Source organism: Cervus elaphus, chromosome 2 (assembly GCF_910594005.1).
Source record: "Cervus elaphus chromosome 2, mCerEla1.1, whole genome shotgun sequence".
In the NCBI taxonomy this organism is placed as follows: domain Eukaryota; kingdom Metazoa; phylum Chordata; class Mammalia; order Artiodactyla; family Cervidae; genus Cervus; species Cervus elaphus.
The window spans coordinates 8749550-8774940 of record NC_057816.1 but is presented as its reverse complement, the minus strand read 5'-3'; the positions used below and the strand labels follow the sequence as shown (position 1 = coordinate 8774940).

The 25391-nt window shown below is 50.8% G+C and overlaps 2 protein-coding genes and 1 non-coding gene across 4 annotated transcripts in view; 1 reads left to right on the top strand and 2 right to left on the bottom strand.

The window, feature by feature from the left end:
- Position 1: 1 nt before the first annotated feature.
- On the bottom strand, positions 2–9172 carry ZFTA (zinc finger translocation associated). Its single transcript, XM_043870855.1, has 5 exons — positions 8556–9172; positions 5943–6440; positions 5019–5420; positions 4021–4575; positions 2–3855 (listed from the first exon to the last, which is right to left on the bottom strand). The coding sequence occupies exons 1-5, from the start codon at positions 8704–8706 to the stop codon at positions 3401–3403; spliced, it is 2061 nt and encodes a 686-aa protein (XP_043726790.1). The 5' UTR covers positions 8707–9172; the 3' UTR covers positions 2–3400.
- The window catches only part of LOC122673260 (translation initiation factor IF-2-like), a 39931-nt gene continuing 23711 nt past the window's right edge, over positions 9172–25391 (top strand). The window contains exons 1-4 of one of the 2 annotated variants that reach the window (XM_043870897.1): positions 9172–9996; positions 14083–14223; positions 17086–17092; positions 21145–21157. In XM_043870897.1, coding sequence (XP_043726832.1) covers positions 9338–9996; positions 14083–14119 — 696 coding nt within the window. In that variant the 5' untranslated portion in view covers positions 9172–9337 and the 3' untranslated portion in view covers positions 14120–14223; positions 17086–17092; positions 21145–21157. Of the gene's footprint in view, positions 9997–14082; positions 14224–17085; positions 17093–21144; positions 21158–25391 lie in introns of those variants that run through there. The other variant, XM_043870888.1, reaches the window with a different exon arrangement.
- On the bottom strand, positions 21733–21804 carry TRNAC-ACA. The gene has a single exon. It is a non-coding gene; the product is annotated as a tRNA-Cys (tRNA).

Sequence of the window (25391 nt, the reverse complement as noted above, 5' to 3'; positions counted from 1 at the left end):
CTGTGGTGTCATTCTGCTAACTTTATTCTTTATACACAGTTTGGGTAAAGTAAGAACCAAACGAGGCTTCCACTGGCCCCCATCCCCACTCCACTTTCGAGGCTTTAAAAAGTGACTAATAGTTGATACTAGTAATGATTTCCAAGATTGCAGAATTTCCATAGTAGAGCAAAGCTGTGCATTTAGTTTCTGAAAGAAAATAAGAGACCCTCTAAGAGGTGACTGTAGGAGAAAGATGATGAGTGGAAGGGGCCAGGGGGGTCTGTAGTCCCAGTTCACAGCAACCTAGGAGGATTCCCCCACCTGCAACATGAAGCAGCCTGTAACTCCCACACAGTCACAATGTACTTACAGTAAGACTCAGTCACCATGGAAAATGGAAACTTTTCCATCAGGTCTTTGCTGAAAGAACTTATCTTGGATTTGCTCTTTCCCAAAACTAAGGTTGCCATGACCCTTAAGCTGATTTTTTTTTTAATTTATTCAACATACCTCTTAGAAAACTTAGGCTGAAATTTTTAAAAAGTAACTGATGCAAACAACTTCACAAATACGCATACAAATGTTCAAATAATGTCACTAACATGGTATATAAATATGTATTCAGAGTAACATTTACATATTGGCCATAATAGCAAGCATACCATTAACAAAAAAGATTCATGAAGAAACTTCACCTGTTCATATCAGACTCCCAAGGCAAGGAGGAGGCACCTAGAGATGAGAACCACCTAAGCTCCTGACTGTTGATTCAAGAGGCTATAATAGCTGCAAAGTAGCAATAACCACAATGCCACTGTAGTTCACTGGTGCTCAGAACTTTAGCGTGCCTTATGATCATTGGAGGGCTTATCAAAACAGATTGCTAGGCTCCATGCCAGTTTCTGATCCATAAGGTGCCACCCAAGAATTTGCATTTCTACTAACTTCCTAATTTCTGTTGGCCACACTTTTGAGAACCAGTGGAGTGTTTGGGGCTGCTTCTCAATGAAGACATCCACTCTTGCCCTCCTAAGGCCTCTCCCTGCCTATTGAGAGCAAAGACCATTCTCACCCTGCTCTCTGCCCTGGCTTACCTGAACTTCGGCAGAGGGTGTGGATGACTGTGATAGTTGCCCCAGTCTGCCTACTGTTTTTGAACAGGCAGAGTAGCAAAAGTGGCAGAGCACTCCTGGATCTGAAAACAACATGCATGAAGGAAAATAAAAGAATGGCAGTACCCAACCTGGGGCCATCCATAATCCCTGCTCTCTTTTAATACTGTCTCAAAAAACCTGGAGGTTCAAACACTCTAGGAATTCACTTTTCAGATGAGTGACAGCCCACGCAGTATTCCCTGAACCCCTGGTGGCATCAACACAATGCCAGAGCCTTTGCCCAGCAGGGAGGCCTTGGGCCAGGCGGCAGTCAGCTCTACTTCTGGAGTTCTGGTCCAGAAAGCTGCTGCTGGCACCCTCCAGCTAAAGCCAGTGGTGGCAAGACTGCCCTGTTGAATACTTGTTCCAGGAAAGTGTGCTGCTCTCTGCCACCCCCAGGAGCCCACAGCTGCACTGGGAGGGACTGCAGAGCCCAGCACACGCCATCCTTCGGCAGGCCTAACGGTAAAAGAAATTTTAACTTACCAGAGATGGGGAGGCCATATGGTGTAGTGCAAAGAACACTGAACTGGGAGTTGAGGTTTTTATTTCTAGTCCTAGAATTGCTCCTACCTGGTGTGTGATAATTTCAGTTCCTGGACTCCATCTTACATATCTGTGAAAGGGGTGGGGGCAGGTACTGGTTGATCTCCAAGGTCTTTCCAGCTCAAACAATCTTGAGTTATATAAAAAATGCTATAAAATCCGTGGTATAAAATTCAATTCCCAATCAGAAGAAGTCGAGGGGAGTGGGCCTTGAGGCACTTGAACCTTGGGCTCTGGCCTGGGAGCACTGAGATGAGGAAGGCTTTCCTCTCTGCTCTCTGCTTTCCCACCCACAGAGGCAGCTGCCAAGGCCGGTACCCCTCCAGACCCAGCCCTGAAGACCCCACCCGCTGATCTCCCCACTCAGCCTTTAAGACCAAAGGAACCGGCCTGGCTATGTGGAGAGCGCCAGTGGGTTACTAGAGACTCCTCGGAGGAGCCTGGTGAGGCACACATTAGTCTATGATGTTTGGGGTCCCCCCGCCCGCGCCTCCTCGCTCCTCCTACCTTTAGGTCCTTCCTCCACCACCTCACAGCTTATCTCTGATACACGCATAATAAATAAGACATTTGCACATAAGGGTGACGGACAGCTCTCTTCCCGCCCCTCCCCCTCTCATATAAAAGCATTAAATACAGTTTCAAAATAAAATACAAAGAGCAAAAAGGGCCTGATCCCGGGGCCACCTGTTCTCCACAGGAGAATGAATGTACACATCCCTCTCGGACCTGCCTGGGAGATCGCGGGACCCGTTCCCGGCCCCTCGCGGCCTGGCTCTGCCGCGGAGAGGAGAGAAAGGAAGGCCGAGGCCCGGCCCCAGGCCCAGAGGGCTGCGAATGGGTGGCACGTCCACGCCGTACAAAAGGGGGGGCAGGGAGGGGACGGGAACAGAACGCCAACTGCCGGGACCTCCAGTGTCCCGGACTCGGACTGAGGGCGCTTGAAGGAGGCGCACCTGACTGAGCTTAGGGGTACAGGCAGACCTTCGGAGCAGGCGAGCAAAGGAAGAAAGTGCTAATCCCTTTACAAGATCTCGGCGCCGGCGGGCGTGGCAGGGGCCGGGCAGGAGGGCGCGGCAGTCCCCGCAGAGCCCGCCCCGCGGGCGGGGCTCGGGCCCGGCCCCGCCCTTCCTCCCGGCCTCCCGCCCGCGGTCGCCAGCGCCTTCCCAGCCCGCGGGCCGGCGGGCTCCCAGGCCCCACTGCCCCTCCTCGCGAGGAAGGCCCTCGTCTGCAGTCCAGGCCACGGAGCGGCCGCGATGGCCAGTAGCGAACGGCTGGGGGGCAGCTGGCCCCGGTCCCCGTGAGCCGTGCCTGCCGGCGTGCCTCTGTGAAACCTCGGCGCCCCCCACTCGCCCAGCCAAGAAAAAGGGACCTGCGCGTCCCTTCTGCACGCCCTCCGCTCCACCTACTTGGGACCCTAATACTGATGGCGCCCCGCCCGCCCAAGGCTGGCCTGGCGGGGTGCGACCGCGGGCCGAAAGCTCTCCGTGCACCGACCGAGTCTTCTCAGGAACTTGGGGCCTGGAGCGGCGAAGGCCCGGGCTCCGGGTCCGAGGAGAAGAGGGCGCTTCCCGCGGCGCCCGCACTAGCTTGAACCCGCCACGCCACCCCAGTCCCGAGAGTCTCCGCCCTGCCCGGCCAGCGGGGGTGGGCAGCGACCGGGGCCGCGGGGAGCCGGGGGAGTCGGCCCGGCACCGCCGCCCTCCCCCTCGAGTGATCTAGGCCCGACACACGGCGCCCGCCTTGAGGTCCGCGCCGCCGTCGCGCGGCGCCGCCGGGGCGGGCGGCCCGAAGCCCTCGTGGCCGTAGCAGCGCAGCGCCGCCTCCTCGTAGGCCTCCAGGATGGTCTGGCGCTCCTCGGGCGTGAAGTCCATGGAGAAGGGGTGCACCTGCAGGATGTGCCGCTTGATGGTGCTGACCTTGAGCGTGGCCAGCGCGCCCCCGCACACCATGCAGACCAAGCCGCGCCGGCTGCCGTCGTAGTCCATCAGGTACTCGCCCCGCCAGCGCGGCTGGTAGTTCCGCCGCTGCTCTCGGCTGCGGGGCGGGGGAGGTGGGGGCGGCGGCGGCGGCGGAGGGAAGGCGAGCGCCCCGGGATCCGGGCCGTCCTCGTCGTCCTCCTCTTCCTCCGCCTGCCGTTCCGACGGTTCCCCAGGGGAGAGCGGGACGTCGCCTAGGACGGAACAAAGGACCGCTCTGGAGCGTCCCGGCCTCGTGACCCCCCCACCCGTGCCCTCCGGTGGTCCCACCCTCCCGTCTCCCCTTCGACCTTCCACTCTCCCCACCCGCCTTCTACCCCTAGCCCCTCTCCCTCTCCACCTGCTCTGACCCAGCTCACCCCACCACTCCTCCTCCTCCTCTGGCTGCTCCTCCTCTGCCCCTCCCCCCTCCTCGGAGGCTGCGGCTGTGCTGGGGGCGGCGGGGTCCCCGGGCGATTCGGGGCAGGGCAGCCCCAGGGCCAGCAGGTGGGCGGCCTTCTCGCTCCACTCCTGGGCGATGAGGGCCCCGACTGGCCCGCCGAGGCGCGCGGAGCCCGGGTGGCGCCGGCGGATGTGCCGCTTGATGGTGCTCATCTTGAGCGAGGCCAGCGCGCCCCCGCATGCCAGGCACACCAGGCCGCGCCGGCCGCCGTCCAGCTCCAGGAGGTACTCCAACCGCCAGCGCTCCGGGCAGTGGCGGCGGGGGTCGCGGCCCCGCGCAGACCGGCCGGGGACCCCCACCCTCTCGCCCTCCTCCGGCTCCTCCTCCCCTGCCGGCCCGGGCACCCTCTCAGGGACCCAGCCAGCCTCTTCCTTTCCGTCTGGGGGGCTGAGGTCCTGAGAGGATGGGGCTCCAGCATCAGGGGCCGGGTCCCGGCTCTTGCTGGTCAGGTCCTGGGGGACGAGGTCATCGTCTGTTGGGGAAGGGGTGAGGGAGAGGGGCTCAGCTTGCTGGCTGGGTTGCCCTTACCCACGAAGAGAGGGTCCCTTGCTTCTCATCCCAGCCCTAAGCTAGAAGCCCCACCAGAATCTGTGTGTGCGTGTCTATGGGGGCTGGGGCGGGGGAGGTACGTGTGTGTCTATGTGGGTGGGGGGATGAGTCCCCCCCCCAACCAGAACCTCTGTGTTGTGTGTCTGGGGGGGAGGGGGAGGTGTGGATGTCTATGTGGGGTGAGGAGCGTGTGTATGTGGGGGGGGAGGGGTGTGTTGGGGGAGGTGTATGGGGGTGTCTATGTGGGGGGAGGGGTGTGTGTATCTATGTGGAGGGGGGAGAGATGAGTCCCTCCCAGTTTTGGCCACAGACCTCACTTTGCAGCCCTTATATAAAGGGGTTCTGGCCGTGGGGTGGGCCTCGCACCTGGTGGAGACTGGGTGAGCTCAGACAGCGCCTCCGGCTGGCCACCCCAGGCCTGCAGCAGGGCGCTAGGCTGGGGGGCCCTACGCTGGGGGCCGCGGAGCCCCAGGCAGCTAGGGTGCACCTCCAGCACGTGGGCACGGATGTCGTCCAGCTGCAAGCTGGGCAGTGCCCGGCCACAGGCCATGCACACCAGCCGGTTCCCCCGCGGGTCATAGTCCATGAGACACTCTGCCCGGAACCAGTTCTGCAGGGACTCCTTCAGCCTCCGCTCCAGCCGCCGGGCACCCAGCCCCCTGCTGCCCCCAGCCCTCCGGGAGGCTGAGAGGCACCGACGCGGAGCCCCGGGTGCCCCTGGGCCCCCTCGCCTCCGGCGCCGGCCGCCCCCACCAGCTGGGGCTTTGCCTGAAAGGGTTGGAGGGAGGGAAGGAACTGAGATGCTGGCCCTCCGGGAGAGCCCCCCCCACCACAGCCAGGCCCTCCAGCCACAAGCCTCTCCCTCACTCTGACTCTGAGCCCTCTGCCTAACCTTTGCCCTTCCCTTCCTCTCCCCTCACGTCTTAATTCCTTCATCTCCTAATCTGCCTGCACACAAAGCCTCAGCCCAACCCGACTCCCCCGCAGGTCCAGATTCTAGCCCCTTCCCTAGACTTCACTGTCAGACCTTTCCAGTACCCTCTGCTCCCAGGCCTCTCTCCAGCCTCCACTCCCTGGATCTTTCTAAAACTACAGAATGTCAAAACTGACTGCAATGCTGGAGATCTTGTCCCACGGTCCGTCACCCACTACTGTCCAATAAGCAGAGCTCACCCCAAAAAGGAGCAGTAGCTTGCTCCAGGAAACCAGCTAGTTGGCTAGGAAGCCCGGGCTGGCCCCACCTGGCCCCATCCACCACCCAGGCCCCAGCTTCCCCAAGTCGGACATTACCTGGGCCCTTGGGCAGGCTAGTCTGGAGGCCAGCCCCTTCCTCCTCCTCTTCCTCGTCCTCCTCCTCCTCCTCCTCAGGCCCCTGGGCCCCCAGCCCCTCGGCCTCTCCGCAGGCCCCCAGCCCCAAATGGGCATCCCAGCTGTTGCTGATGACTTCCTTCTCCCGGGGACTCCAGTGCAGGGAGTAAGGGTGCTTTTGGCGGATGTGTCGCTTAATGGTGCTGAGCTTGAGAGTGGCCAGGGAGCTGCCGCACACCATGCAGACCATGCCGTGCCGAGCCGGGTTGAAGTCCATCAGGTACTCCAGCCGCCAGTGGTCATGGTAGTAACGACGATGGTCACGGCCAGGAATGCGGCTTTTGCCAGGCCTCGAGGCCCGGGCCTCACAGTGGTCTGAGTATTTCCTGCCTGAAGATGCTGGTCCCCTGGCCCTGGAGGAGGGCAGGGGGGCACTCCCCCAGGACCCTAAGGCACCCCCTTCCAGCTGAAGATCTTGCCCTGAAGGGGGGAGGAGGGGGGAAAGGGAGACAGTTTCTCAATCTCTTAAGATTTCCAGGGAAAGAACCTAGGGCTTCCATTTTGCAAGAGAACGGAGGTGGGAGAGAGGTCTGTTCAGGGGCAGGAAAGGGACTGCAAGAACAATCAAAGGGAGGTGGCAGAGCAGGGAGTCAAAACATTGGTCCTTTACACAGAATGAGACCCCTTTAAGAGAGGATCAGGAACAAAAGAATGCAGGGCACAGCTCTAATTTTTTTCAAAAAATGAAGGTGAAGGCCAAGGAGGCAGCAGGCTCTGCAAGGCACCCCTTCTGGATGAGCACTGTCGGGGGAAAGCCAGGGGAGCGGCCTGCTGGGCGGTTACAGCCAGAGCAGGGCGGGCAGCGGGGCCAGAGAACAAAGGGGGCATCTGTCTGCACACAGGACCCACCGCCCGAGGCCCCAGCCCGGAGGGCCCCACCCAAAGATGATCTTTTTCCCTTTCTGCAATAGTGCCTCAAATACACCTTCCTAAGAAGCCCATTTTAAGGGGCACTAAACATTGTCAGGTCCCAAAATTAAGGGACCCCATGACAAAGCTGTCAGCACCTCCAGAGAAAGGAGTTTTAAGGACTAGAGTCTGGGAGAGCTGATGACTGGAAGGGGCCGGCAGGAGGGCCACCAGAGTGGCTACTGAAGATACTGCAGCAGGGAGTGGCCACCACCCACCGGAATCCATTAAGTCTTTCTGGGGATTTATTTTTTGCTCTGGCTGGGAGCTGGCCACTGCCCAGCAATCAGTGGGCAGGCAGTAGAGAGGCCACCAACCCAGTAATGTCCCCTTTTGCCAAACGGAGACCCTGAGCAGTCCCCCCCACTTTCCCTACAGTTTGGACCATATTTCATTTAGAAAAAGGTCTCCTGGCCAAATAGGCTGAATAGACAGATGTGGGCATCCTCCCAGGAGAGAATCTCACTGTATGGAAAACAAAAGGCAGGATCAGGGGGGGCTCCTGTCACCCTGTTTTTGTTTTGTTTTGGTTTAAGTACATCGAAGAAAAAGAAAGCGCTAGTTTCAGTGTCAGAAACGTGGGTCTGACTCCGGACTTCACTGGTAACTTGCTCTGTGACCTTTGGTAGGTGATGTCCGCTCTCTGGGCCTGAATGTCTTTGTCTGCAAAGGCACTGGATAGCTAGCTGGTCTCTCAGCATCCTTGCAGCGCCGGATGTTAGTCTAAGGTGGACTGGCCCTTTAAGAGCCGAAAAAAGGGGAGGAGCTGGAATTCTTTAAAAACAAAAGGGGATGGGGAATTTCTGGCAGGGGAGCTCCGGGATTAGGGGTGAAGCTCCAGAGCCTGGACGCAAGCTTCAGGGATCTTAAGCCGTTGACCCCGGATAGAGAAACAGCCCCCTTTGAGAGCAAACGGGGAGGACTGGCTGGTCCCGCTAGAGCTGACAAATTGTGGCAAAATTTCTGAAAAGAAGGGAGGGGTAACGCGCGGACAGAAGGGGAGTGTATGCCATTGTGAGCGAGACCATCTCTTTAAAAACTGCCCGCCCGTGGGGAAGGTACTGGGTAGGTCCCCAAGAGGCGCAAGCCATGCTCTCTTCCAGGGAGAACATAGGGGAAAAAGAAAAAGGGTGCCCTTCTCTAGGCGAGGCCCCAGAGGAGAATACAGCGGAGTCCCCAGCTCAGTTCCTCTGGAGGGAAGCCCCGGAAAGGGACCAAGGTCTGGGCAGACTTTTTAAGAGACAGCTGGTTAAGGGAGACCATCTGGGAGTCAAAGAGAAAGGGACGGGGGACGCAAGTCCCAACAGCCTAGAGCGCGCGCCCCGCGGCGTCAGGCCAGGTCCTTCGGGGCCACTCCAGCTCGGCCTCTGAGGCGGGGGCCGCGGGGCCCTTTAAGGGGGAGGGGATCCGCCCGAGCCCCGCGGGCCAACCCCGGGAGCTGGGCGGGGGGCTCCGCCGCTGGCCCTGCAGCCACGATCCGCGCCCGCCAGGTGGCGCCCCCGCCCGCCCTGCCCGCGTCCCCCGCTTTGTTCGGCGGCGAAGAGGGGCCCGGAGCCCGGAGCCGCAGCCCTCCCCTCCCCCACGCCGGGGCCCCCGCCCGAGCCGCCGGCCCCAGCCAGCTCTTACCGCCGTCGTCCTCCTCGGGTTCCGCGCTGCCGCTCGATCCGGCGGGCGGCAGCCGTCGGCCCCGTGCCGAGGCCGCTGCTGGCCCGGGGCCGCCCCTGCCGCCGCCGCCGCCGCCGCCGCTCCGACTCCGGTGGTCCCCGCCAGGCTCCATGCGCTGCGCTGCGGCGCGGGGCCCCTGGGCGGCAGGGCGCGGGGCCGCGGGGCCGGCGGCGGCCGGCGCGCGGCGCTCGGTGCGCGGGGCCCCGGGGCGCGGGGCGCATGCACAGGGCGGCCGGCAGCACGGACGGCTGGCTGCTCGCTCGGCGGCGCGGGCTGGACCGGGGTGGGGATTCCTGTCTGGGGCCCCTGGGGCTCCTTTAAGGGCTCCTGGGTAAATTTAAAGGGGCCGCGCGCTATTTCCTCCTGCCAGCTCGCGGGGGGCTGGGGGGAGCGTCGGGAGGCTAAGAGCCCGACCGAGGCTCTGCAGCTGGCGCCCGCCGCGGACGTTAGGAGCACGGACCTCGCCGTCCTCGCGGGTCCGCGCTGCCGCCTGCGGGGCTCGGGTCCCGGCTCCTGGAGGGTCACCGAGGTGGCCAGGGGCGCAGCGTCCGTTGCGACGCGCTGCCACCCAGGCTCGGTTCGCAGCCACTGCCCCCTCGGGGCATCTCAGCGTCCAGCTTCCCGCACCCGCGCTGGCAAAGGGGGTCGCCCGGTGGGGAGGCCCGGGCCCCTGCCAGGGGCTGCCTCCTCCCGCGCGAGCTCGGCGCGGGCCCCAGAGCGGACACGAATGGCAGGGGCCCCAGATGGCCGCGGCCCCGCGGAGAGGGTGGAGCCGCGGGGGCGGCCGCGCCCCCTCCCGCGGGAGCCGCCGGGGAGCGCTGAGAGCTCAGGCTTCAGCCCTGGAGGGCGGACGGGCCAAGCGCCCTCGGAGCTGGCCGGGGCGGGGACCGCGGCCTCGGAGATCCGGGCCGAAGAGAGGGGGCTCGCAGGAGACCGCGGAGAGCCGGCCGCGCCGAGGCCCGACGCCGCTGGGCGTTGGGGGCCCCAGGATGGAAGCCGGGAAGAGAGGGGTTGCGCCGCGGTCGTCTCTGGCTTTTGCCCTCGCAGGCCTGGGGGTGGCAGACGCGGCCCCGGACACTCTGGCCGGCACGAGGAGGCAAAGAACGCTGACCCCGAGCGAGGTGTCGGGCACCTGGGGACGCGCCCCACCACGGCTGGGAAGCGCTGGAGCTGACCCTGCCTGCGAGCCCCGGGATGCCTCGGAGCCCCCAGGTCCCGGGAAGCGCAGGAAAGGGGCCCGGGAGAAGCAGCCAGGGGCTCGGCAGCCGGGGGTCCTTCCTCGAGGACCGGCTGGAGGAGCAGGTGCTTTCTTTGCCTGTGGTTGGTCGCCCACAACAAAGGCGATTCCTAGAGATCCAAATTACAGGGTGCGGGAGGCCGTGCAGGGTCTTATTATCTCGAGGTGGGTTTTATTCTCTTCTTTGGGGACGTGCCCAGCAATCCGTTAAAGTCACGCTTGACACTCATTCCTTTGCTCACTCCACACCTACTATGTGCCAGCATGCCCCTAGGCGCTGGGCACACAGCAGCGGGCAAGACCCACAAGTCTGATACTGACTTAGCACCCACGGCTTATGAAAAGGAAACAGTTCCGCCCCTTGGGGAGCCATGGGAAATTCTAAATTACTTGCAGCACAGGAAGCCCGTCTCCTGAATGTTTGTGAAGAGGGACTGGGAACTAAAATTTCTGTAGTGTCTAAAAGGTGGCTGTCACCACTGGAGATGTCCCATCTTTTCCTCAGTCCCCATGATGACCTGCAAGAGACATCTCCTTGGGTGAAAACGGTCTGCCTGCTACAGGGCTGTTCTGTCCACTGCTGGCCTTCCTATGCTCCCTGACTTACTTGCCGGCAAGGGACCTGATGCTGATGCAGTCACCGATGGGGCTATGTGATGGGGGATTCCCTCATTCATGCGTTCTTCACCTCTGCCAGGCTAGGGACACAAAGGTGAAATAAGACACAGACCTGGCCTTCACATGTTCCTAAATATGGTTTTTATTTTATATTTTTTAAAGGTTTATTTATTTGTGCCAAGTCTTAGTTGCAGCCTGAGGGGTCTAGTTCCCCGACCAGGGATCAAACCTGGGCCCCTTGAATTGGGAGCACAGAGTCTTAGCCACTGGACCAGGAGGGAAGTCCCCCAAGTATGTTTAAAAAAAAAAAAAAAATTAGGAAGATAACCCATGCTCAGGGCTGACCACTGTGAGCCGCTTTTGATAAATGTCTTTCTGGTTCTTTTTCTCCGAGTATATATAGGATAATCTTATTCGTTATCAACTAAAAGGTATGGACACCACCTAGAGGCGTTTTTAACAACCTCTGGCTCCTATCCTTGCTCCCATTTTTGAGCCTAGCTTCAGGACTAGCTCCAAGTCCATGGTTCCAAGCCATCTTCCACCCACATTTAATCCTCACAGCCATCCACAAAGCAGCTTTGCTTTGCAGATGAAGAAACAGGAGACTCAGAGTCTAGAGTCTCACTCAAGGCCATTCGTTCATTTGCTTATCCAGTTATTCAGAAAGCATTGACTGAGCCTGTCCTGCGAACCAAGCACCGGACTAGGGATACAGAGGCTGTGTTACGTAACACAGCCCTGGAACGTTCTGTTCCCCACTTCCTAGGAGCTCTCAGTCTACTGGGTCTACTCTGGGAAGACAATGCAATCCTATCACATTATGACTTGTTGGGCCCTAGGAACTTTTGTCTCCGAGTGTGTGTGTGTGTGTGTGTGTGTGTTCAGTCGTGTCTGATTCTTTGCAACCCCATGGACTACAGCCCACCAGGCTCCTCTGTCCATGGAATTTTCCAGGCAAAAATACTGGAGTGGGTTGCCATTTCCATCTCCAGGGGATCTTCCTGACCCAGATATTGAACCTGCATCTCTTGTGTCTTCTGCATTGGCAGGCAGATTTCTTTACCACTAGCACCACCTGGGAAGCCTTTGCCTCCATGGGAATCTTCTAAAGAAAATTTAAAAAATGATTTAATGGATTTTTATGGGTCCAACAAATTTTTTTTTCTGATGTGAGAAAAAATAACATTTTCTTTGACCCTTAAAGTTTTTTTTTCTTCTGATTTTTAAATAAGTTAAAACATTCTCATGACCCTCTAAGATTATTGAGGACCTGACACTGTGTTCCCAGTGCCCAAAGGCTAGCCAGCCTTGATAGAATACAAGGTGACAAATGCCAAGGAAGAGGTCCCAAGCAACTAGGGGAGAATTTTAGGCAAAGTATGGCTTGAGCCAAGTCTTAAAAGACCAGGAGGTGTTGCCAGGATGAGAAACAGAGGCAAGGAAGATCTAGGGTGAAGGAAAGTCCCACGAGGCAGAAGAAGAAAGCAGGGACAAGAGCCTGGGGTGCCTTGCTGTGAGTCCTTGAGTTTGTCCCCGAGGTTTGGAGAGTGCCTGGAGCCTCAGGAGGCAGCCCTGAGAATACAAGGGAGGAGGAAGTGAAGAGAGAAAGGTTGGGCACAGCTGGAGCCATCCACACTGGCCACAGAAAGGCAACAGCTGTAGGGCTGATGGAGAAGATGCCAAAGATTTGAGCAGGGTCCCAGCACGTCATGGTGCTGTCTTCCTGCACACAGGGGTGCTCGAGGGGGATGTGAAATGCTACCTGTTTCCTTAATTCTATCTCAGGATAAGTCAGCACACCTTGGGGGGTAAGTAATGGAAAACACAAATTGGATCAGTATTTTTTTAAAGGAGGGGAAGTGTGTATTTATTCATGGAACTGACAACTACAGAAGAGGTTTCTTCAGATGTGACTTGACCCAAGGCTCAGCAACATCACCGTGATCTTAGTGTTTGTCTGTGTCTCTTTGCTTTTACCCTGCTTCCCCCTTTACTGGTTCCCTTTCAGACAGGTCTTTCAAACGATGGCCCCTAGCAGCTCCAGATGTATGACTTCACCACGCCAAGGCCCTCAGAAAAGAAAAAGATCTTCCTTTCTCCCCCAGTGTGAACAAAATCCCAGGTCTAACTCTCATTGGCCTGAACTGGATCACATGCTTAATCACATGCTTATCCCTCAACTAATCACTGTGGCGCACGGGATGCGCCATTCCCCTATGCCTGAGATCAGACACCCATTCCCAGAGGAATCAGCACGTGGACTGAGATGGGCAGATGTAAAGTAAAACCATATGAAGTTAACAAAAGAAGGGATGCAGAATGACAGAAATGACAGATGTCTAGTCACTCATGTTGAGAATACATTGTCATTCCAGCTTCTAGCAAGACAAGGATGAGGTACATTTGTGGAGCAAGGCACATGCAGGGGTCATGTCTCCTGTTCTCTCCATCACAGTCCTGCTGGAGCTGGCTCTCCTTTGGCTGTCTGCACAGCTCATCCCTCCCCACCCAGAGTGGGAGCTCCCAGCAACCATCTTTCCTCCACACGTTCCAGCTCAAGAGCCTAGAAGTAGCAGTCCAGCAGGAGAGTCACCCTGACCCATGCAAGGCCAATCAGATTCTCTCTCCCAACACTTCAGGATTTCCAGGCAACTGGATGACGTCACAGGGTGCATCGATCAGGACCAGCCCTCTCACAGCCTGAGGAACAGAGTGAGAAGACCTAGACTGTGGAAAGGCGAGAAGAGGCCATTGTACCCTTCCCATTTCCAAACCCTGAAGAAGCCTCGTTACTCTCCTACTTGGGTTTCTTGGGACACATCCCCTTTTTCATTTCCTCAAATTAGTTTCTGGTTTTGCAACAAAAAGCACCTATTATGTGCCAGCAGTGACTATAACACATAGCCCCTCCCCTCACAACAGTACAATTTTCTTACAATTCAGTAAGAAAACCTCATCATATAGTTTAAAGAAAAAAAAGTCAAAGGTTAAGACTAGGCAATTCACAGTCCAGGAATGACAGGTGGCCAGCCAAGAGTAGCTTGACTTTACTTGCGTTCAGGGAACTTCTGATTAAACAGCAAGAGGACCTCCCTGGCAGTCCAATGATCGAGACTCTGCACTTCCACTGCAGGGGGCACAGGCTCAATCCTTGGTTGGGGAAGTTCCACATACCGCGCAGTGTAGCAAAAAAAATAAATAAAGCAAGATACTATTAGCCACTTGTCTGATTGGCAAATATTTTAAAGTTTGATACTATCAGAAATGGGGAGGGTATGAAGAAAGGGGGACACCCAGCTGAGAATGTGTCAACTAGTAGGGCCACTTTGGAAAGCAATTTGGCCAAATTGCTTTACTTATGAATCTAAAAATGTGCAATGTGGTATCCTGGATTGGATGCTGGAACAGATAAAGGACATTAGTGGAAAAGCCAGTGTTACAGACTGAATTGTGTCCCCTCCTAAACTCATATGCTGAAGACCTAACCTCCAATGTGACTGTGTGTGGCGACAACCTTGAAAGAGGTAATTGAGGTTAAATGAGATCGTAAGGATAGAATCCTAATCCCATAGCACTAGTGTCCTCTAAGAGGAAGAGACACCAAAGCGCTCTCTCACTCTCCCCATGCAGGTGTGCACAGAAGAAAAGCCACGTGAGGACACAGTGAGAAGGTGGCCATCTGCAAGCCAAGGAGAGAGACCTCACCAAACACCAACGCTGGAGGCACCTTGATCTCGGACTTCCAGCCGCCAGAACTGTGAGAAAATAAATGTATGTTGCTTAAGTCACCCAAGTCTATGATACTCTATTATGGCAGCCTGAGAAGATAATACAATTAATGAAATCCAAATAGGGACCTTCCTGGTGGTCCAGTGGCTAAGGCTTCGCACTCCCAATGCAGGGGACCCAGGTTCCATCCCTGGTCAGGGGACTAGATGCCACATGCTGCAACTAAGAGTTTGCATGCCCCAACTGAAGAGCCTGCACGCCACAACTAAAAAGATCCCGAGTGCTACAGCTAAGACCCGGTACAGTCACATAAATAAATATTTTTTAAAAAAGAAAGAAATCCAACTAAAGTCTGGAGTTTAGTTCACAGTAGTAATATGCAAATGTTGGATTTCTTGGTCTTGACCAATGTACTATGACAACATAAGATGATACCATTAGAGGAAACTGGTTGAAGAATATATGGGGACTGTCAATACTCTTACAACTTTTCTGTAAATCTAAAATTGTTCCAAAATTTTTTAAAAATTTATTTGCAAAATGCCCATACCCTCTGATCCAGCAATTCTATACTATAGAGAAACGTACATGTACAGGAATCATAAATAAAGGGTGTTCCTTGCAGCATGGCAGGTAATGACAACTCAGGAATTACCTAACTGTCCTTCAGTAGGAAAAGAGCTAAATAAGCCAGAGAATGTTCATGCTATAAACATTATGTGGCAGTAAAAAAGAATGAGGTAGAGCTATGTGTATAAAAGTAATAAAAGTAAGATGCAGAAGGGTTAAGTTATTCAATAAAATATTATTATGAGACAAAGGGGAAGAGTAGGAGGAGCTGGAGCTGCCTGGAGGCTGCTGGGGCTGACTTGTGGGCAGGTGGGCAACTCTACCCCCTTGGGCACTCAGCACTCTGCCCATTGGGCATGCTTCCTCCTTCCTATTTATCTGTTTTCATTCTTCTCCTTAACTGTTCACTGAAAAAGTCATTGTATTTCCTTAGCTTATATTGCCCAACTATTAGGGAAAGAGACACCTTTCTGACTATCTCTCCACTTACTCCTGTAATATATACCCAATTGCTATTACTTGTAGGTGGCCTTCAGGAAGTTCTGTGAAACAGCAGCCCTCCAATGTCATTTTCTCTATAATTGAGGATTCACCCAGTGTTCAAAGCTGGCAGCAGTGTGGGGATACCTAGAAGCTGCCACTTGAACTATTGGGACATTCACATCATTTGGGAGGGGGGCTTCTACCGGTTTTATCATGTTGGGGAATGTCAATTGTCCCCAACATTCCGTGTCCGATCACACAAATGCTTTTAGATTCTAACTCCTAAGCTGCTCTTCTCTACTGACCAAACCCATTGCACAGCCCATTGTTAAAAGATACTGAAGTATATTAAAATTTTAGAAATTTATTTGAGCAAAAATCCATTTGAATTGGTCATCATCAAGTGGAAGTGGTTAGAAGCACTCCATAGATAGAAGCTGGGGAAAAACTTTTATAGAGAAAAGGTGGAAGCAAAGTAAAGAAATTATTGACTGACTCTAGTTGAAGCGCTGCTGCTGCTACTACTGCTGAGTCACTTCAGTTGTGTCTGACTCTGTGCGACCCCATAGACGGCAGCCCACCAGGCTCCCCCCGTCCCTGGGATTCTCCAGGCAAGAACACTGGAGTGGGTTGCCATTCCTTCTCCAATGCATGAAAGTGAAAAGTGAAAGTCAAGTCGCTCAGTCGTGTCCGACCCTTAGTGATCCCATGGACTGCAGCCTACCAGGCTCCTCGGTCCATGGGATTCTCCAGGCAAGAGGACTGGAGTGGGGTGGCGCTAGTTGGCTCTTAATGATTGGTTGTTAGGTTTTGTTTACATAACCTTGAGGTATTTACAGGTTTACATTTTGGTTTGCTTACATAGGTGCTGAGACATTGGAGCCACCTCAGTCCAATGGCCTCCTTGTTTAATTTAACAATTCCCCCTTTTGGTCATTTAGAGGATGAACAAATTTAACAATTCCCCCTTTTGGTCATTCAGAGGATGAACAAGAGTTTGCTGTTAGACCCAATCTCAGTCATTATGAGAGTTAAATTGCTCTTATCGGTTAATGATGTCAGATCCATAGGTGAACTGCCTTTGCTGTTTATCCCATTGTACATCTTGTTTCTGTTTCTCCAAGCTCAGTGAGACCATCTGATTTGCTGCTGTTGGTTGCAAATATGCATTTGAGATCTTTGACACAACATAGCCCACCAAGGAGACTATAATGATGACTCTTTGTCTGTGTGTGTATGTGTGTGTTCATCACCCAGTCGTGTCTGACTCTCTGCAACCCCATGGACTATAGCCTGCAAGGTTTCTCTGTCCATGGAATTCTCCAGGCAAGAATACTGAAGTGGATTGCCATTCCCTTCTACAAATAATGATGACTACTAGGGGATAATACCAAAAGACTGAAATATACTTCTTAGCCAGGGCCGCATGAACCTAGTATCAAATAAATCAAAGAATGTACCTGATATGGTACCAATCCATTTTAACCAAGTAGTTTGTTTGTTAATTTCTTGTATTTGAGTTTTTACAATACCAGAGGTGTTAATTCAGTTACAGCTGGAGGTATTAGCTATGGCGCAGACCCTTTGTTCAGTCAACAAATAATCTAAAGCAGTTCTTACTATCTGAAATCACCTTAGCTAGAGAGCCCAGGTACTTTTGTTGTGCAGCCAAGGCCTTAGTGGTGGTAGGCTCAGCTATCACGGCCAGAGTTAAAGATAAGCTCCTAATCATATGTTTGTTTGTACTAACTCTGAGCCGTGAAAGAAGGGACTGTCCAGATGATCCCCATCTGGAGATATTAACATCTGCTGACAAACTTCTTTTTCGTCCATAGTATAAATTCAAGGGAGTGGGCCAGTGTTGAGTTTCTGAGGTGTTATAGAGGGAAAGTGAAACAGTAAATGCAGCAAGACCATGGTGCCGTTTCATTCTCCAGCTGTCAAGGCAATGAGCTGCTGAAGCATGAGGGCTAATACCCAAACTTCTGCATGCCAAAGCCAGGAAGAATACCTAGGACTGCTTCAGAAGTATTATCATTTGTGGACTCCTTGGTTGGTTAGCATCATTTTACCAAGACCCAACATGGTAAAAGACCACCTAAATGTATAGGTCTGTCAGCAAACTTACAAATGATTTGATACATTGGCTGTTTTGCAGTGTCTTTTTTTTTTTTTTTGCCATGTCTTTTATATACATATTCAGTGAATCTCATATTCCATCCCCGGATTGGGTTAAATTGAGGCAAGAAACAGGGATATGTGGAATTAGTATTTTAACTTTATAAAAAGGACCTGTGGAACAAGTTAGGTACACAGTGGCATTTGGGATTCCAGTGAAATTACTTCTAGGGTAAACTAAGGGGTCTCTCCCGTCATGGGCTGATTTTGGCTTAACATGAAAAATCCAGCAGTTAGTTCAGTTTCCTGCATTAGCTATGGTTGGTGAATCCTAACCATAGTGTTATCTTCCCATGCATTAAAAGAGAGAACGCAGACAGCAAATAGGCAAAAGAGATAAAGACTTCATATTGGAGATATCGATTTTGATCTGTAATCTAGAGAGAGCTATTTACCTCAAGATGTCATTTGCTTCTGGGGAGGGATCCCCCTGTCAATTTTAACTTTAGATCTCTGGCTAGGATGTAGTTCCAAGACTCTGGAGGACCACCTTACACCTGGGAGATGTGGACCTAGGGTTCGAGTCTCTGAAGTTTGACTACTATCTGGGTAGTGAGGCAAATATAGATGGTCTCTTCTAATAAGGTTCAAGGGTAGTCTTTCTTAGATATTACCAGAATACCCACCCTCCAGGTTCTAAAATGTAGAAGCTTCAACCATCTGTAGAAAAGTCATGGAAAGCTTCTTTTACCTGGTAGAAATTTGCGTTAAAGCTTTACAATACTGAATCATATCAGAATTTGAGTCCAGGAGACAGATGTGATTCTATCATCAAGGGTATCAGTCTTCCCATTACTATTTCATAACGCATTCCTTTATCCTTTCCCATAGGTGTTGATCTAATCACCATACCCAGAAGATTCCTCCCCAGAGGCAAATGACATCTTGAGGTGGTAGACAGCTCTCCCAAGATCACAGATCAAGGTCTTTATCTCCAATACTGGAACTCTAGGCAAGGGCAGTCCAATTGATTCTGTTAATTTAGCTAGCTTTAGTATTTTTTTAATATTTATTTATTTAGCTGTGTTGGGACTTGGTTGCAGCACACGGGATCTTTTTGTTACAGCACCCAGACTCTCTAGTTGTGGCTGAGAGGTTTGATTGCTCCCCAGTGTGTGGGATCTTAGTTCCCTAACTAGGGATTGAACCCTTGTCCCCTGCATTGCACAGCAAATTCTCAACCACTGGACCACCAGCAAAGCCCTAGCTAGCTTTAGTTTTAAGACACCATTTATTTGTTCAACTTCACCAGGTCACTAAGGACAATGATAATGCCTTTGAGTCAGCAGTGCTTTATTTGTTTAATTATTTGTCTGACGAAATGAGTTCCCCTCTCATTGGAGATTTCTCAGGGGAAGCCCCATGAAGGAAATATATTTTCTAAAAGTTTCTCAGCTATAGTTGTGCCATCAGCCTTTCTGCAGAGGAAGGCTTCAATCCATCCTGAGAACATACAAGCAATTACAAGAACATATTGATAACCATCCATATAGTCAAAGCTGTGGTCTTTTCAGTAGTCGTGCATGAATGTGAGAGCAGGACCATAAAGAAGGCTGAGTGCCAGAGAATTGATGCTTTCGAATTGTGCTGGAGAAGAGTCTTGAGAGTCCCTTGGACAGCAGGAAGATCAAACCAGTCAATCCTAAAGGAAATCAGTCCTAAATATTCACTGTAAGGACTGATGCTAAAGCTGAAGCTCCAGTACTTTGGCCACCTGATGTGAAGAGCCAACTCATTGGAAAAGATTCTGATGCTGGGAAATATTGAAGTCAAAAGGAGAAGGGGATGGCAGAGGAGATGGTTAGACAGCATCAGCGACTCAATGGACACAAATGTGAGCAAACTCCAGGAAATAGTGAAGGACAGGGGAGCCTGGCATGCTCAATCCATGGGGTCACAAAGAGTCGGACATGACTTAGCGACTGAACAGCAGCAATTGTAACCCACTGAGAGAGGCAGTTGAATTAAATTCATTTGTAAGTGTTCAAATGGCTTGCTCAGTAGATAATGGGAATGCCCCATCTAATACGTTAATAGTCTTGCCAGGGTTATGGATTTGACACGTCAGACATTGGTGGTAAACCAGATTTGTGTCCTTGGAGTAGTCATTCCACCAATTCTTTTTCATAATTCAGATCATTTTATCTGTGCAACAATGAGATGCAGAATGTAGGGCTTTTAGTAATGGCATTTTCAAGGATTCAGGAAGAACGAAGCAACTGTCCAGGCCCACAGTAAATTCTTGTATAATGTCAAATTTGCACGCTTGTTGACCCCAAGATTGTTGCTCCAGCTCAGATGCCTAACTTTGTCTTTTATATAAATTATCATAAATAATTTGGTTAGAATTGATCTTACAGAGTTCATTCAGGTTGTGTCTTGGTACAGTTTTGGCGCATACTGATTTAGCCTGGAAGTCTGCCACAGCATTTGCCTGATAATCATGTTCTGTCTTTCTAGTATGAGCTTCAGTTTTAATAATTGCAATTCAGTTACACAATAGAATGACAGAGAACAGTTTCATTTATTCAGGGCCCATTTTTTCATCAGCCTTCCACTAGTAGTGAGGAACCTGTTTCCATAACAAACCAGTCATGCACCACCCCAAAAGCATGTTTGCTGTCAGTATAAAGGTTTACTGATTTTCCTTTGGATAACTGACAACTCCGAGTGAGAGCATATAGTTCTGCTGGTTGAGCAGAGTTAAATCGGGAAAGGCTTCCCCTTTGCCGTAAATCCTATTGAGCTGTCATGGCATATCCTGCTTGATTTTTCCCCTTTGCATTCTTAGCATAGGACCCAGCAACAAGTATCAAATCTTGGATTTTTAACGATGTATCCTGTATGTCAGTGCAAGGGGTCAATAACCACACCGCCGTGTCTACAAATTACCATGATCTGTACCATCATCTGCAAGGGCGGCAGAGTTAAGAAAGTTGTGGTGCTCGAGATGCTTAGAAAGTGAAAAGAGAAGGGTCTCATGTGAGTCTGCTTGCTGAAAACTGTTGAGTCTGAGGGGAGTTTAATAGACTGAACAGCATGAGGTACTTGAAAGTATAAGTCATATCCTAATACCAATTCACCTAAGTCTTCCACTAATTTAGCTGCTATGGCTACTGCTTTTAAACAGTTTGAATATGCTCTGGCTACTGGGTCTAACTGTAAGTTATAGGAAGCAATAGCTCTGTTTTCCTCCATGTTCTTGTGTTAGAGTTTCTGGATCCTGGTTATCATTCATCGATAAATAAGATGAAAGGTTTGGGGGCTCTAGGGCTGGAGTTCATTGCAGGGCTAATTTTAGTTGGCGATGAACTTGCTCATGATTATCTTCCCAGGGTTAAGCTCTGGAATTGAGATCCTCGCAAACTCATACAGGGGACTTGGCGATCAGAGAAAAATTTGGAACCCAAGATCTACAATATCCTGCAAATCCTAGGAAACTCCTATTTGTTGTTTAGTCATTGGTCTGGGCAAGTTGTGGATAGTCTCTCTTTTTTCAGATGAAAATGAAATGCCCCAGCAGATGAATGGATAAGAAAGCTGTGGTACATATACACAATGGAATATTACTCAGCCATTAAAAAGAATACATTTGAATCAGTTCTAATGAGGTGGATGAAACTGGAGCCCATTATACAGGGTGAAGTAAGCCAGAAAGAAAAATACCAATACAGTATACTAACGCATATATATGGAATTTAGAAAGATGGTAACGATAACCCTATATGCGAGACAGGAAAAGAGACACAGATGTATAGAACAGACTTTTGGACTCTGTGGGAGAAGGCGAGGGTGGGATGATCTGAAAGAATAGCATTGAAACATGTATATTATCAATTGTGAAACAGATCACCAGTCCAGGTTTGATGCATGAGACAAGTGCTCAGGGCTGGTGAACTAGGATGACCCAGAGGGATGGGATGGGGAGGGAGGTGGGAGGGGGGTTCAGGATGGGGAACACATGTAAATCCATGGCTGATTCATATCAATGTATGGCAAAAACCACTACAATATTGTAAATTAATTAGCCTCCAACTAATATAAATAAATGAGAAAAAAAAAAGAAAAGGAAATGCCTTCTGCACTCTAATTGTGCTCTAGGTAGTAGACCACTTCCTTTGAGAATCAGAGATTTTTCTTGAGGTCTTAGGGCCTTTACAAGCTAATTACTGTAGTTTTTTTTGTTTTGTTTTTTTTTGTCGCTCAGTCGTGTCCGACTCTTTTCGACCCCATGGACTGTAGCCTACCAGGATCCTCAGTCCATGGGATTTTCCAGGCAAGAATACTGGAGTGGATTGCCATTTCCTTCTCTAGGGGATCTTCCCGACCCAGGGATCGAACCTGGGTTTCCTGCGTTGTAGGCAGACGCTTTACCATCTGAGCTACCAGGGAAGCCCTGTAATAGATAAATCTATTTCTGAGTTATCCTTTGAAGTGGAACATAGCAATAAGTTATCTACATAGTGAATGAGTGTAGAGTTCTTAAGGAACTGAAAGGTGACCAAGTCTTGATGTAAAACCTGTGAAAAATAAGATGGGGCTCCAGTGAATCTTTGTGGCATTACAGTCCAGGTATGGTGTTGGTTTATTCCAAGTGAAGACAAATAAATGTTGATCATCTTTGTCAACTGGAATACTAAAGAAAGCAGAGCTAAGATCCACTGCTGTGAACCATTTTGAGCTTGTAGGTACATTAGATAACAAGGTCTTGGGATTTCGAATGGCATGGAAACTTAGCATCATAATTTTATTAATTGCATGCAGACCCCAGACAGATCTCCAGCCTCATCCATTTGGTTTTCTGATGAGTAAGATCAGAATGTTACAGAGACTACTGCATGGAATTGTAAGTTCTTTCTTAATTAAGTCTGTATTTGGTGAGAGCCTTAGGAAAGCTTCTGGTTTTAGTGGATAGTACAGCAATTTAGGCAGGAGTTTGGAATGTTCTGTTTGGATTTTTTATGGATTCAGTGCTCTTAATTTTGCCTGTGTCACTTGAGGAAGAAGCATACAGGCATTCAGGCACTCGTGAGAGTTAAGGGTTTTCGTACTTTAGAGTCTCAGTTCCTGCTTGCAGAGAGCAGGACACCTCAGGTTCAGGGGAGTCAGAAAATTCTAAGATCGTTTTACCTTCTGTGTTAAATTTTATATAACTCTTCATTTTTAGAAAGCAAACCTCATCCTAACAGGCTTATGGGGGCCATGTCACACAGAAGGAAAGTATAGTTTTCCAAAAATGTCATCTGGTTCAGTTTAGGTTAGACACAAATACCCTTTGCACTTGGTTAGAAACCCCCAATATGGAAATACTCTCTTTACTCCAAGGGAGTTGCTGCTTTATAAAAGGAAGTTTTAATAGCGATAAAGTGGCAACAGTAAACCCCAATACTGAGCAGTATTCCCCACTGTTTATCTTAGGTTCCATTCGCTCATTTAGAGGAATCCTGGGGAGCAACTTACAGGAGGACCCCTCAGAGCCCCATCAGTGTTTATTATTACTTCAGTAATCAAAGTTTTTGAATTCCCCCAATGGAAAAGCAGTCTGGATTAATAAATGGAGGTCTGTGAAACAATGGGATCTGCAGGGGGCATTGCTTTTTTCAGTGCCCCAGTTGTGTACAGTGAAGGCAGACACTTCAGAGCAGAGTTCTATTCCTGAATGGGGGATCTCTAGTTTCTGGCTTGAAATGTGTTTGTGGAGGTCTCCTTGGACCTTGGAGTTGTTATAACTTCAGGGCCACAAACTGGTTGGCTTTTTAAATTTTATCTTTCTCCAAGGTTTTTTCAAAATGCTTAGTTAGGTCTATTTTTTTTTTTTTTTTTAGCTAGGTCTATTAATTCAGCAAGAAAGGTAGCTTCCCAGCCCAGCTCGTGTCTCTTAACTAGGCTACTTGGTTCAGCCAGAGCTTCTTTTTTTTTTCTTTTTCAGAGCTTCCTAATGAATAAGGAGGTAAGGGTGTTTTCTGACCCTGCATTAATAAAGAATGTTTCACAAACAGGGTTTCCAATTTTTGTCTTATAATCTGAGACTGCTTCACTCTTTTCTTGTTTGTTTGCAAGATTGATAGACCGGTCAGTCTCTCTGGGAAATGCCTTATCCATACTTACAAGTAGGTCTTCAGCTATTTTTCTAGTGCCTTTTGGGCCATCTGTAGCAAACCACGGTTTGTATGTAGGTCTTTATCATCAGTTTCGGGATCTTACCATTTGGCTTCAGTCATCCATTTGGGGGCATTACCACATCCTGATTAATTTGAATAAACTGGCAGAGGTCCAGGAGCCCCATATGGTAGGCTCTAGTTCGAATTCTAAATTCCTCATAAAAATTTTGAGGATTCTCTTGAGGGTCTGGAGAACTTTGATGATGGCTCGGCTTCAGCCTTTGACCAGGAGAAAAGATGGTTACATTTGGTATTCCAGGCTTAGCAAAGGGCCTCACTTTCAAAGGTAAGTGAGGGGACTTCCCTGGTGCCTCAGCAGTAAAGAATCCACCTGCCAATGCAGGAGACACAGGTTTGCTCCTTGATCTGGAAAGATCCCACATGCCCTGGAACAACTAAGCCCACGCACCATACCTACTCAGCCTGTGCTCTGGAGCCCAAGAGCTGCAACGACTGAGGTCCACGCACCCTAGAGCCTGTGCTCCAAAGAGAAACTACCACGGTGAGAAGCCCATGCACCACAACTAGAGAGTAGCCGCTGCAACTAGGGAAAAGCCCATGCGGCAGCAAAGACCCAGCATAGCCAAAAATAAATAAAGTTATTTAAAAAAAAAAAGACCACTGAGGGACCTCCCTGGTGGTCTAGTGGTTAAGACTCCATGCTTCCAATGCAGGGGGCCTGAGTTCAACCCTTGTTCAGGGAACCAGATCCTGCATGCCACAACTAAAGATCCCACGTGCTGCAGCTAAGACGTGGTGCGGCCAGATAAACATATGCATGCGTGCTCAGTCATGTCTGACTCTTTGCGACCCCATGAACTGCAACCTGCCAGGCTCTTCTGTCCATGGATTTCTCCAGCCAAGAATACTGGAGTGGGTTGCCATGCCCTCCTCCAGGGTATCTTCCCAACCCAGGAATCAAGCCCACATCTTCTGCTTGGCAGGCAGATTCTTTACCACTGGGCCACCTGGGAAGCCCAAAAGAAAGAGCCCAAAAGCCTCCTTGCTCCCAAGGAGGCTGTAGACTACTGAAAAAAACGGTCCATAATCCTGGACCAGTTCCCTGCAAGGTATTGACGCTGATGTTGTTTAATCTCTAAATTGTGTCTGAGTCTTTTTGCGACCCCATGGACTGTAGCCCACAAGACTCTGCTGTCCTTGGGATTTCCCAGGCAAGAATACTGAAGTGGGTTGTCATTTCATTCTCCGGGAATCTTCTGGACCATCTCCTGTGTTGGCAGGTGGATTCTCTACCACTGAGCCAGCAGGGAAGCCGCCAAATAAATAAATATATTTAGATAATAGAAAGCAATTGAGTAAAAGGATTAGTAGGTTCAGGAAATTTAGGGAGGGGAGGGATACCAGAAGGAACAGTTGGAGTCAAGTCAGGCAGTATGCACTTCTTTTTAGATTCACCGTCAATTTGTTGCTTAAAGTTTTCAACTGTGTTTTGTAAAGAATCTTTTAAAGAAGTAATTTTGATTCCTTTCATTTTTAAGAAGCTTCTGAATACCAGTAAAAAAAAAAAAAATGCACCATACTGTTTTGGGGGAGATTTAGAACTCTTTTTCCTCTGGAGCACCTTGTAAAGATATGCTTATCTAGGTTAAAAATTTCCTGCTACAGCCACTGTAATTCAAGGTTGTCTTTGATAAGATAATACAGGGCCCATAATTTATACATATTGTTAGCCAGGACCGCAGGTAGAGGAGTCCCAGATTTTTTGGACTCAAGGAAAATTTTCTTTCTTTCTCTCTCTCTCTTTTTTTTTCTTTTATGTTTTGTCCATGACATGTGGCATGCAGAATCTTAGTTCTC

Bases quoted from the DNA above. Each gene is read 5' to 3' on its own strand.
- ZFTA (XM_043870855.1), bottom strand. From the start codon at position 8,706: ATGGAGCCTGGCGGGGACCACCGGAGTCGGAGCGGCGGCGGCGGCGGC. The intron at 6,441-8,555 runs GTAAGAGCTGGC...TCCCCCCTTCAG, and splicing joins ACCCGAGGAGGACGACGGCG to GGCAAGATCTTCAGCTGGAA. The intron at 4,576-5,018 runs GTGCGAGGCCCA...CTTCCCCAACAG, and splicing joins GCTCACCCAGTCTCCACCAG to ACGATGACCTCGTCCCCCAG.